The 13,665-nt window shown below is 34.3% G+C and overlaps 1 protein-coding gene across 1 annotated transcript in view; it reads right to left on the reverse strand.

The window, feature by feature from the left end:
* The window catches only part of HERC2 (HECT and RLD domain containing E3 ubiquitin protein ligase 2), a 278,735-nt gene that overhangs the window by 175,907 nt on the left and 89,163 nt on the right, over nucleotides 1-13,665 (reverse strand). Inside the window, 2 exon segments of the mRNA XM_043554905.1 lie at nucleotides 3,555-3,755; nucleotides 9,549-9,742. Of these exon segments, the coding sequence (XP_043410840.1) occupies nucleotides 3,555-3,755; nucleotides 9,549-9,742 (395 nt within the window).

Here is a 13,665-nt window from a genome sequence, read left to right on the forward strand (position 1 = left end):
TCAAAACTTAACAAAACATGAGAATGAGAATCATAAACTCAAGTTATATATACAAAAATAAATCCTCACCTAGACATAATGTATTAAAATTACAAAACAAAAGAACATCTGAAAGGCTACCAAAAAGAAAGACACCTTAACTACAAAGAAACAATTACATCAATAAAACAATTTTCATCAGCAAAAATAAAGATTGGAAGACAAAACATCTTCAAACTGTTGATAAAATAACACGTAACCTAGAAAGCTAAGCCCTGTTAAACTACCTTAAGAAACATTCAAGCAAACAGTTTTCAGACTTTACAACTCACAGACCTTGATGAAGAAACTTACTGAAGGAGGTACTCAGGAGGGAGAAGATATAAGCAACAATGACAAAACAAATTGGTTAAAAAAAAAAAAAAAAAGAAAAAAAGGCTACATCAAAGTAAGCATGGTCTCTTTAAAAATGACGATTATAATGGGGCGCCTGGGTGGTGCAGTCCGTTAAGTGCCTGATTCTTGATTTTAGTTCAGATCATGATCTCACAGTTTCATGGGTTCAAGCCCCACATCATGCTCTGTGTTGACAGCATGGAGGCTACTTGGGATTCTCTCTCTCCCTCTCTCTCTGCTGGCAGTCTCCCCCATTTTGTGCTGTTTCTGTCTCTCTCAAAATAAATAAACTTAAAAAGAATTTTAATAAAAAAAATGACAGTTATGACTATAATAATTCAAAGAAAAGCAAAAAATGATTATTATTTTTGTAACAATATAAAAATAATTATTTCACCAATCCTAACAGGCATTTCTTTTCATGTCTTAAATCAGAAATGTATCTTACACATCACAATTGGGAGCATTTTTCTTTTAGGGGCACATTTCTTTTAGAGGCACATACACAAAAAAGTGTGCATTGGATCCAATGTAATAATAGACTACCTGACAATTAAAACACAAAAGGTAGAACGGGGAGCTTAGGGTAATGCATCCTATAGCCCCTATATTTTTCAGGAAGAGAAGGACTAGTTACTTAACATTTTGTGGAATTAACAAATATTTAATTTTTTTGTGATGATTAATGTCCAGAAATCAGATTTAAAAATTTAGCAACAATTAAAGGTATCATGAAAGAAAAAACTGTTTTGGAGGGGTGCCTGGATGGCTCAGTCAGTTGAGCATCCAACTCTTGGTTTCGGCTCAGGTCATGATCTCATAGTTTGTGGGTTCAATCCCTGTATGGGTCTCCACACTGACAGCAAAGAGCCTGCTTGGAATTCTCTCTCCCTCTCTCTCTCTCTGCCTCTTCCCCTCTTGCTCTTGCTCTCAAAATAAATAAATAAACTTAAAAAAATTGTTTTCGAAACTTGATCAAGAGATAAATAATAGGGGCGCCCGGGTGGCTCAGTTAAGTGTCTGACTTTGGCTCAGGTCATGACCATGCGGCTTGTGAGTTCAAACCCCACATCGGGCTCTGTGCTGGCAGCTCAGAGCCTAGAGCCTACATTGGATTCTGTGTCTCCCTCTCTCTCTGTCCCCTCCCCTGCTCACATTCTGTCTCTCTCAAAAATACACAAACATTTAAAAGAAGAGAGAAATAATAAAATGAAGAATAAACTTACATAAAACTTATCAGAAGACCTAAATTCAAATACATTAGCAATCACAAAAACTATAAAAAAATTAAATTCGCCTAATGAATAAAGATCCTCAAATTGGATTCTTTTTAAGAATCAAGCTTTGGGGGCGCCTGGGTGGCGCAGTCGGTTGAGAGTCCGACTTCAGCCAGGTCACGATCTCGCGGTCCGGGAGTTCGAGCCCCGCGTCGGGCTCTGGGCTGACGGCTCAGAGCCTGGAGCCTGTTTCCGATTCTGTGTCTCCCTCTCTCTCTGCCCCTCCCCCGTTCACGCTCTGTCTCTCTCTGTCTCAAAATTAAATAAACGTTAAAAAAAAAAAAAAATTAAAAAAAAAAAAAAAGAATCAAGCTTTGGGGCGCCTGGGTGGCTCAGCCGGTTAAGCGGCCGACTTCAGAACCTGGAGCCTGTTTCATATTGTGTCTCCCTCTCTCTGACCCTCCCCCGTTCATGCTCTGTCTCTCTCTGTCTCAAAAATAAATAAATGTTAAAAAAATAAAATAAAATAAAAAATTTTTAAAGTAAAAAAAATAAGAATCAAGCTTTGTAAGTGAATTTTTTAAATGATGCAATTAAAACATAAGGACCTACAAAAATAGAATAAAGCAACAGAAAAACATATGTCACCAGGTAAATGTAGGCCAAAAGGAACTGAACCTAAAACAACATGAGGTCTTTCTCCATAGCAATGACCAGAATAGCAACATTGCTACAAACCATGGGAAGCAACAACTGGGTGGAATCATGGAAGGGAACCACAGAGGCCCTAATAAATGAGCTCCTCTAGAAGATTTTTGGGAAAGAGAAGTACTCTCCAAACTTCTGCTAATTTGATTAATGCAACTAAACACTAAATTCAGCTGTGTGCTTTTTATTTTTTATTTTATTTTTTTAAATAATTTATTGTCAAGTTAGCTAACATACAGTGTATACAGTGTACTCTTGGCTTCGGGACTAGATTCCCGTGATTCATCACTTAACCATAAGCTGTGTGCCTTTTAGAACCAAGGCAAAAAGGGGACAGAAGAAGAGGGAGACATGATGGGTTACATAGAAATCCTTGTATTATAAAGGGAAAAATTATTTTGTTGAGAAAAACTACTTTCTTGACATTCAGTCATAGGATTTTATTGCCAAGAGAAATATGATGACCAAAGATTTCAGCTACAGTTTTTCTTTAAAAAAGAAACAAAGAAGCAAACAAACAAAAAAAGAAAAAAAAAAAGGAAGAAAAATATGTTTGTAGGTTTTCATATTTTGACCTTTCACCTTAACCTTCCCTGTGACAAAATGGAGGGAGACAAGCTTACAGAGTTGAGCTTTCATACTCCAGAGGAGAGACTGGCTAACACATCCACTGGTCTCTCAGTTATCCACTATCTCACTCAGTTGTTTCTCCACATACAACAGTAAATTCAAGATTGATTCCATGATGAATGCAAACAAGCTGATTATTGCAGAAATAAAACAATCCATATATACTCTCACCCTGCATGCCAAGACTGACTTCCAGAACAAATATAACTAGACTGATTTTTTTTTCTAATTTTTTTCTAACGTTTATTTATTTTTGAAACAGAGAGAGACACAGCATGAACGGGGAAGGAGCAGAGAGAGAGGGAGACACAGAATCGGAAACAGGCTCCAGGCTCTGAGCCATCAGCCCAGAGCCCGACGCGGGGCTTGAACTCGCAGACCGCGAGATCGTGACCTGAGCTGAAGTCGGACGCTTAACCGACTGAGCCACCCAGGCGCCCCTAGACTGATTTTTTTAAGCCTAAATAATCTAATCTAAATAATCTAAACACTTTAAATACTTTACATTTTTCATTAGCAGTTCAATTAGCAGGCTAAAATGCATACCCTTCAATATACATAAACATTATTACAAATACCTAAGACACTTACAAAGGGAGGGAGAGGAAAGGAAATCATTAATACCTGAAGTCGTAGAAGATTCAGTGTTGCCACAGCCATACATTCTTTCTCTTGAGGTGGAGGCCAGTCAGCAGTGCCGTCCATCCCCTCACTCACTTGCCGTAGTAGGAGGTCCAGCTGCTCAAAAGTCATTGAGCAGATATCTACCACAAAAGGGACACGGAGGCCAATGGACCACTCAGAACAAGACGACCAAGCAAAACTCTATTGAAGAAACAAAAGAACCTAAAATGAATTCACACATTCAGTTCTTGGACTGTTTCACAGAAAAAAATTCACCATTATGAATTATGAAGATGCCTTAAATTATTACTTATTCATACCTCTAATTGTCCCCAATACAAATGTACTTTCATGGTTGTCTAGCTTATACACTATCAGCTTCCAATCTTCTCTCTCATTTTAGGACCCAATCTCATTGTGCCACAAATAAAAAGATACAACGTTTATAATCTTTTCACTCTCAAAATTATTAATGCACACTAATAGATAACAGTGAGGATCATAATCTACTTGAACAGTTACAAATAACTGTAAGTAAATAATGAAAGGTTAGGTATATTTAATCTCTAAAGCAACCACTAAAAAACTACACAAAGAGACAACTCAGTAAGTTAAAATGGAGTACTAAAAATTATTCAAACAACCCAAAAGAAGTCAGGAAAAGATAAAGGAATAAAAAAAGAGAGCAAACAAAACCTCACAATGGTAGAAATAAATCTAACTTATAAATAATTAAATTAAATGTAAATGGTCTAAACATACTAACAAAAAGTAGAAACTGTCAGGAGGTATGAAAACCAAAATCTAACTATATGGTATCAACAAGAAATCTACCTTAAATATAAAGATTAAAAAAGTTTAAGTAAAGGAATAGAAAATGGCTATATTAATATCAAACAAAGCAAACTTCAGAGGCAGGAAATTACCAGGGCTAAACAGAGACATTATACAATGATAAAAGGGTCAATTCACAAGAAGACAGAACAATGTTGAATGATATGTACCTAACAACAGAACCAGAAAACACACGGCAGTAAAAACTGGCAGAAATGAAAGAAATAGATAAATCCAAATATATAGTTGAAGACAGCAAAATTATCCTCCTAATAACATAGAACAAAGAGATATTAAAAAAAGTAAAACTTTAAAAGAAACTAATAAAACCATCAATGAACTAGATCAAACTGACACTTACTAGAAAACCACAACAGAATACAGTCATATTTAAAATATTTAATCATAAAATATTTCTTACCTATATAAAAGAATTGAAATCATAGAATATGTTCTCTGAACATAATCAAATTAAGCTTCTTAGAAACCAACAGAAACTAGAAGCCAATAAGAATAACCTAGATGTAAATAACTAGAAAAATCTCTTAAGCATTTGAAAACTAAACAACAGGTTTCTACATTCCAATTAAAAATGGTTACATTTTGATTCTAAAGTAGCCTGCAAAGAATTAAGTATGCTTATGGTAAAACCTACAGCAGCCACTAAAAAGAAATTATATAAAGAAATAAAGTCAAATTCAAAATAAATAAAGTTAAGTGGAATATTAAAAAAATGTTCATATACTCCCAAAAAAGGCAGGAAAAGCACAATAGAGGAATAATAGAACAAACAAAAGCCAACAAGAAAATGGAAGACTCAAATCTATGTACGTCAAAAATTGGAGGAAACATAAATGATCTAAATATATCAATTAAAAGACAGATTGACTCAAGCATTTTTTTTTAAAATGCACCTATACACGGTACCCAAGAAACTCACTATACACATAATGAGACATGTGGGTTAAAAGTAAAAGATATAAATCTAACAAAACATGTCAAAGACTTATATACTGAAAATGCTAATAAATGAAATCAAAGAAAATGTAAATAAATATCTAGACATACCATTTTCATTGATTGGAAGACTAAATATAGCAAAACTGCCAATTCTCCAAAAATTGATGACAGGTTGAATACAATTTCTATTAAAGTCCAAGCAAGATGTTTTTGCTGACATAGACAAGACTATTCTAAACTTTATATGGCAAGGGAAAGGAACTAGAATATTGACTTCTTATATAACCTCAATAAACAAAACCCATGACATTGGCAAATTCCTACAATAATTATTTCAATTTTTAATTTTTTTTCAATTAAAAGAATGGAAAAGTTACAGTATGCAAACACTATTAAATAAAAAGCAAGAAGCCCCTGGGTGCCTCAGTCAGTACTTAACACTTAGTCTGACTCTTGATTTTGGCTCTTGAGTCTGAACTCAAAGTTCATGGAATCAAGCCCCGCATTGGGCTCTGTGCTAGGCACGGAGTCTGCATAAGATACTCTCTCTCCCTCTCTCTCTGCCCTTCCCCCCACTCACATGCGTGCTCTCCCAAAATAAATCTAATAAAATTTTTACAAAATAAATGAAAAATGAAGCACCTACATTAAAATCAGACAAAACAGACTTCAGAGCAAAGAAAAAGAAGGATAAAGGGGGCATACTGTATAATGCCCTTGGCCAATTCATCAAGATGACAAAGCAAACCTAAATGTGCACATATCTTAAAAAAAAAGAAAAAAAAAGAGCTTCAAAATCTATAAAACAAGAACTGACAAACCCATCCTAAAATGTATATGGAATCTCAAGTGACCCCAAATAAACAAAATAATCTTGAAACAGAGAACAAAACTGGAAAACTCACAATTCCTAATTCAAAGCCTACTACACTACAAAGCTACAGTAATCACAACAGCATGGTCCTGGCATAAAGTACCAATGAAATACTGGCATACAGACCAATGAAACAGAATGGAGAGCCCAAAAATAAGCCATTACCTATACAGTAAAATGATTTTTGATAAGTGCCAACACCATTCAATGGGGAAAGAACAATCTTTTCTACAAATGGTGCTGGGAAAACTGCAAAGCAATCAAATTGGATCATTACCTTATACCATATACAAAAATTAACTTAGAGTGGATCAAAGACCAAAACATAAAAGCTAAAACTATAAAACTTTCAGAAGAAAACACTGGGTGGAATCTACATAACAACAGATTTCTTGGATATATATATAACACCAAAAGCATAGGCAACATAAGAAAAAATAGATAAAGTAGACTTACTCAAAATTAAAAACTTGTGTGCATCAAAGGACACTATCAACAAAATGAAAAGACAAGCACAGAATGGGGAAAAAAATAGCTGTAAATCATATACCTGATAAGGGATTAATATCCACAATACATCAAGAACTCCTACAATTCAAGAAAAAATTCAAAAAGGGGCAAAGGACTTAATCAACATTTCCTCAAAGAAGATATACAAATGGTCAATACACACATAAAAAAATGTTCAACATCTTTTCTATCAGGGAAGTGCAAATCAAAACCACAGTGTGATACCACTTCATACACACAAGGATGGCTTCAAACAATCAAAGAAAGAAAACCAGAAAATAACCAGGGTTGGCCAAAAAAAAGTGGAGAAACTGAAACCCTTGTGCATATCTGGTGGGAATGTAAAAATCATGCAGCTGCTGTGGAAAACAGTTTGACAGTTCCTCAAATTCCTCATAATTACCATATGATCCAGCAATTCCACTCCTAGATATATACTCAAACAAACAAAAACAAAAACAAAAAAATGAAAGCGTGGACCCAAATGAAAGCGTTGGGTATTGAGCAACACAACCACAATAGCCAAAGGTACAAAAAAGGAGAAATAAATGAACAAAATGTGGGATATACATATAATGGAATATTATTAAGCCTTTAAAAGGAATAAAATCTTGAAACATCCTCCAACATGGAACAAACTTAAAAACCTTATGCTTAAAAAAATTTTAATTAAAAATTAAAAAACTTATGCTAAGTGGAATAAGCCAGACACAAAAGGTCAAATATTATATGATTATACTTATATGAAGTATCTTGAATAGGCAAATTCACAGAAACAGAAAGTAAATTGAGGTTACTAGGGGCCAAAGGGAAGAGAAAAGGAGACTAATGTTTAATGGGTACAGAATTTTTGTTTAGGATGACAAAGTTCTGGAGATGGATAACAATGATGGTTACACAGTCTCATGAATATACTTAATGCCACTGTATAGTCAACCATAATTTTTTTAATGACCAAAAGCACTGATATTAAAAAAAAAAACTGATAGAGCCAAAAGAAATGGAGAAATCCATAATTATACTTGGAAATACCAACACTATCCTCCTAGAAAGAGATAGAAGCAGACAGAAAATCAGCAAGGATATACAACAATTGAATACCATCAATGAACTGGATTTAATGGACATTTACAGAACACTTCACCCAACAACAGCAAAATATACGTAAAACAAAATACATAACCCTTTTTAAGCACACACACAGAGCATTCACTTAAGAGAACATATCCTGAGACACAAATCTTAAGAAACCTAGAAGAATTGAATCATATAGTTTGTTCCCTAACCACAATAAAACTAAACTAGGAACAGTAAGAGAATGATAATAGTACAATCTCCAAACACTTTAAAATTAAATGACACAATAATACATAGGTCACAGAGCAATTCTCAAAAGAAATTAGAGAGTATTTTGAACTGAACAAAAACAAAATACATCAAAATGTATGAGTGCAAATTCGCACTACTTAGAGGGAAATTACAGCATCAACTGCTTAAATATTACAAAAGAAGAAAGGTCTAAAATTAACCTAGGCTTTTTCTTGAAGAAACTAAAAATAGAAAAGTGTGAACCCAAAGCAAGCTGAAGGGGAAAAAAAAATAACAAAGAGAAGAAGCCAATGAAATTGAAAGCAAAAAACAAAGGGAAGTTTTTTGAAACTAAAAGTTCTTTAAAAAGGTCAATAAAATGGATAAATATCTAGGGAAAACTGACAAAGAAACACACACACACAAATTACTAATATCTGTAATGAAAGAGAATATATTACTACAGACCCTAAAGACTTCAAAAGGTTAGTAAAAGAATACTAAGGAAATCTTTACACACAAAACTCAGACATCTTAGATGAAATGGAACAACTCCTTGAGTGCCACAAATCAGTTAAACCTACTCAAGAAGAAACACTCTGAATAGTTCTGTATCTATTAAAGAAACAATTTTTACATAAAAATCTTTTGAGAAAGAAATTTCCTGGCTCAGATGGATTCACCAAAGAAAAAAAAATTTAAAAAAGAAATAACACTAACTCTACACAATCCCTTCTAGAAAACAGAAGAGAAAGGAACACTTTCCAACACTTTTTATGAGACCAGTTTTACCCTGATAAAAAGACACACAGTATAAAACCACAAACCAATTATCTCTGATGACCATCAGCAGAAAAATCCTCAACAATACATTAGCAAATCAAATAAAGCAATATATAAGAAAAAATAATACACCATAACCAAGTGGGGTTTATCTCAGAAATGCAAGGTTTGCTTAATATTTGAAAATCAATTAACATAGTCTACCATATAAACAGACTAAAGAAGGAAAACTACATGATCATATCATTTGAGAATAAAAATCTATCTGACAAAATTCAGCATCTATTCAGTATTAAAAAAAAAAACTCTCAAAAAAGTAGGAGTTAAAGGAAATTTCCTTAATCTGACACAAGGCATCTACTAAAAAAAAAAAAAATCCTACAGTTAACATCCTAGCTAATAGTGAAAGACTAAATGCTTTCCCGCTACAAACAGGAACAAGGATGTGCCCTCTTACCACTCTTCAACATCATATTGGAAGTCTTGGCCAGTGCAATAAGGCAAGGGAAAGAAATACAGAAAAAAGATGAAATAAAACTGTGTCTATGTTTCTGAAGAAAACTCCAGGGAATTGACACAAAACTCCTAGAACTAATAAGTGAGTTTAGTACAACTACAGGATATAAGAACAACACACACAAGTCAATGGTATTTCAATATCCTAGCAATGAGGGATGGGCAACCAAAATTCTACAAAATATCTAACCAAACTATCTACTCAGTACCTGAGCAGGTCCACAGGCAATTCCAACTATGTGTTTGGTATCCAGTCCTGGCAGTGCAGCAGGTTCTGGTTTGGTCACACGCAAGGTGTCAAAGTGCTGACACTGGTCGTTGCTGCCCCAGCTATGGACCTCACTGTCCTCAGTCAGAGCCAGGCAGTGGGTGGAGCCTGCAGCCACATCAATTACTTTCTTCCCTAAGAGGAAAGATACAACACAGCTTCACACCTGACTTCTGTTGTAGATCATTCAGGTCAGAAGGTATTTAATGTCAACTTCTAAAGGCTAATTCATTGCTTTAATACTATGCATAATTCATCTGCTTCATGTATGTTATTAAAACCCCTGTTATGGTTTACTAACTACAATTTATTAAGACCTGCAGCCTGAAAATTAAACAATGTTAAGGTATGAAAAGGATCTGTTACCTTTTTTTTTTTTTAATGTTTATTCATTTTTGAGAGAGAAAGGGCCTGAGTGGGAGAGGGGCAGAGAGAGGGAGACACAGAATCCAAAGCAGGCTCTAGGCTCTGAGCTATCAGCACAGAGCCCAACACAGGGCTCAAACACACAAACTGCGAGATCCTGACCTGAGCCACAGTCGGACACTCAACTGACTGAGCCACCCAGGCACCCCAGAGCTGTTATTTTTTTCCTCCATATTCAGTTTTTCATTCAGAAAGAGATAAGTGTATTTTTAATTAATCATTAAATCGTATTCTCCTGTCCCAAGATATAATCATGCAAAGTATATCTTTTTTCCTTTCTATTTTTAGAACACTTTAGGATCACAGCAAAATTGAGGAAAAATGCAGAGATTTCCCATATACTCTCCACCCCATGTATAGCCTCCCCTATTATCAAGTATTCACTTTTATTTGCATGTGAATGTTTAATTGTTCCAACACCATTTGTTGAAAAATTCACCTTTGCTTCATTGTATTGCCCTGGCTCCCTTCTCAAAGATCAATTAACTATATTTATGTGGGTCTATTTCTGAGCTCTCTACTTTGTTTCAATGATCAATTTGTCTATACTGTAATCGATGTCATACTGTCCTGATTACTGTAGCTTTATATTAAGTTTTGAAGCTGCATAGTGTCAGTCCTCCAACCTGTTCTTGTCCTTCAATACTGTGTTAGCTATTCTAGATCTGTTGCCTCTCCACATAAAACTTAGAATCAGTCTGTCAATACCAATACAATAACTTGCTCAGATTTTGATGGAGATTGCATTAAATCTATAGATCAAGCTGGAAAGAACTGACAATATTCAGTCTTCCTATCCATGAACAAAGAATATCTCTCAATTTATTAGTTCTCCTTTGATTTCATTCATCAGTTACATAGTTTTCCTCATATGGCTCTTGTACTTACTTTGTCAGAGTTATACCTATTTATTTCATTTCCTTACTACTAATGTGAATGATATTATGTATTTATTTCAAATTCCACTTCTTAATTGTTGACATATAAAAAAACAAGACTTTGGTATATTAACTTTGTATCCTACAACTCTGCTATAACCATTTATTACTTCCAGCTTTTTTGTTAATTCTTTCAGATATTCTACATAGACTTTTATGTCATCTGTGAACAAACAGTTTTATTTCTTCCTTCTCAATCTGCATTCCTTTACTATCCTTTCATTGTCTTACTGCATTAGCTAGAACTTCCAGCATGGTTCTGAAAAGAGATGATGGTGAGATGAGACATATTTTCCTTGTACCTGATCTTAGTGGGAAGGATTCAAGTTTCTTACCATTAGGTATAATGTTAGCTGTAGGATTTTTATAGATATTCTTTATCAAGTTAAGGAAGTTCTCTCCATTCCTGGTTTGTTGAGAGTTTTTAGTAGGAATAGGCATTGAATTTTATCAAATGTTTTTTTTCTGCATCTATTGATATGATCATGTGATTTTTCTTATCCCTCTCTTGATTTGATGGATTACATTGATTTTTGGATGCTGAATTAGCCAATCTTGCATATGCAGAATAAACTCAACTTAGTGGTGATATATAATTCTTTCTATATATTGTTGAATTTGATTCGTTAATATTTCATTGAAGATTTTTGCATCTATATTCATGAGAGATGTTGGTCTGTAATTTTTTTATAAATGTCTTTGGCTTTGATATTAGGGTGGTGCTGGCCTCACAGAATGAGTTAATAAGTATTCCCTTTGCTTCTCTCCTCTGAAACAGAGATTATAGAGAATTGGTATAATTTCTCCCTTCTTCCTTAAATGTTTGGTAGAATTCACCAGTAAATGCATCTGGGCCTCACGCTTTCTGAAAGTTATCAATTATTGACTCAATTTAATAGATATAGGCCGATTCAGTTTGTCTATTTCTTCTTGTATGAGTTTTGGCAAATTGTGTCTTTTAAAGAATTGGTTCATTTCATCTACATTACAAAATATGGGGGCATAGAGTTGTTCTTAGTATTCCTTTATCATCTTTATAAAGTTCAAAGGATCTGTAGTATGTCTTCTCTCTCATTTCTCATCATACAGTGTTTGCCTTTCTCTGTCTAACCTATTTACTTAGCATAATGCCCTCAAGGTCCATCCATGTTAACACAAATTGAAGAATTACCTTCTTTTCCGTGGCTGAATAATATTCCATTATACTGCATTTTCTTTATCCACTCATCTATCAATGGACACTTAGGTTGTTTCCATATCTTGGTTACTATGAATAATGCTGCAATGAACAGGAGGATGCAGGTACCTTTTTGAGTTAGCATATTTATTTCCTTCAGATAAATACTCAGAAGTGGAACAGGTGGATCACATGGTAGTTGGTTTTTTTGTTTGTTTGTTTAATTTTTGAAAAGCCTCCTTACTGTTTTCCACAGTGGCTGTACCAATTTACATTCCCATCAACAGTGCACAAGAGTTTCTTTTCCTCCACATCCTCACCAACACTAGTTATTTCTTATCTTTTTGATAATAGCCGTTCAAACAGGTATGAGGTGATATCTCACTGTGGTTTTGATCTGCATTTACCCTGAAGATTACTGACATTGAGTACTTTTTCATATACCTGATGGCTATCTAGAAGCCACCTTTGGAAAAATGTCTACTCAGATCCTCTGCCCAATTTTTCAACAAATTGGTTTTGGAGCAGGTTTTGTTTTGTTTTGTTGCTATTGAATTGTATGAGTCCTTTATATATTTTGGATATTAATCCTTTATCCCATATATGATTTACAAATATTTCCCCCATTCTGTAGGTTGCCTTTTCATTTTGTTGATGGTTTCCTTTCCTGAACACAAAGATTACTAACTTTAGATCTTTCCTCTTTTATAATACATGAATTCAGTGCTATAAATATCTTTCTAAGCACTGCTTTCACAGCATCCCACAAATTTTGGTAAGTTGTTTTCATTTTCATTTAGTTCAAAATATTTTAAAATTTCTCTTGAGACTTTTTTGTTTGACCATGTGTTATTTGGAAATTTAGTGTTTATTTTTTAATATTTTTTAATGTTTATCTATTTTTGAGAGAAACAGTGTGTGAGTATGCACAAGCAGGAGAGAGAGAGGAAGACAGAGAATCCCAAGTGGGCTCTGAGCTGACAGCAGACAGCCCAATGTGGGGCTGGAGCCCACAAACCGTGAGATCATGACCTGAGCCAGTCAGATGCTTAACTGACTTAGCAACCCCAGCACCCTGGAAGTTTATCTCCATGTACTTGGGGACATTTCAGCTATCTTTTATTCTTAGTTTAATTATATTGTAGTCTGACAGCAGACATTGTTTGATCTCCCTTCTTTTAAATATGTTAAGGGGTGTTTTATAGCCTACATTGTGGGCTATCCTGATGAATATCAAAGTACCCTCTTCATTAAGGAAGTTTTCTAAGACAAAAATCTCTTTTTTCTAAAGTCAAATAATACATTTTTCCTATTTAAACAGTGTTATGCAAGTATTATATTTTTGCTTAATAGTAAGTCTAACATGACCAGCACAAGGAATGTCTTCAGAAATGTCAACAGAAAAAATAATTCAGCTGCAAAATTCTACTAGAGTAAGGAGAACAATTCTAAGAGCCTATGATAAGTTAACAACCAAAATGTACCAAAAATTATTTAAATATTTTCATGATAAGCTC

Source organism: Prionailurus bengalensis, chromosome B3 (genome assembly GCF_016509475.1).
Source record: "Prionailurus bengalensis isolate Pbe53 chromosome B3, Fcat_Pben_1.1_paternal_pri, whole genome shotgun sequence".
Taxonomy (NCBI): domain Eukaryota; kingdom Metazoa; phylum Chordata; class Mammalia; order Carnivora; family Felidae; genus Prionailurus; species Prionailurus bengalensis.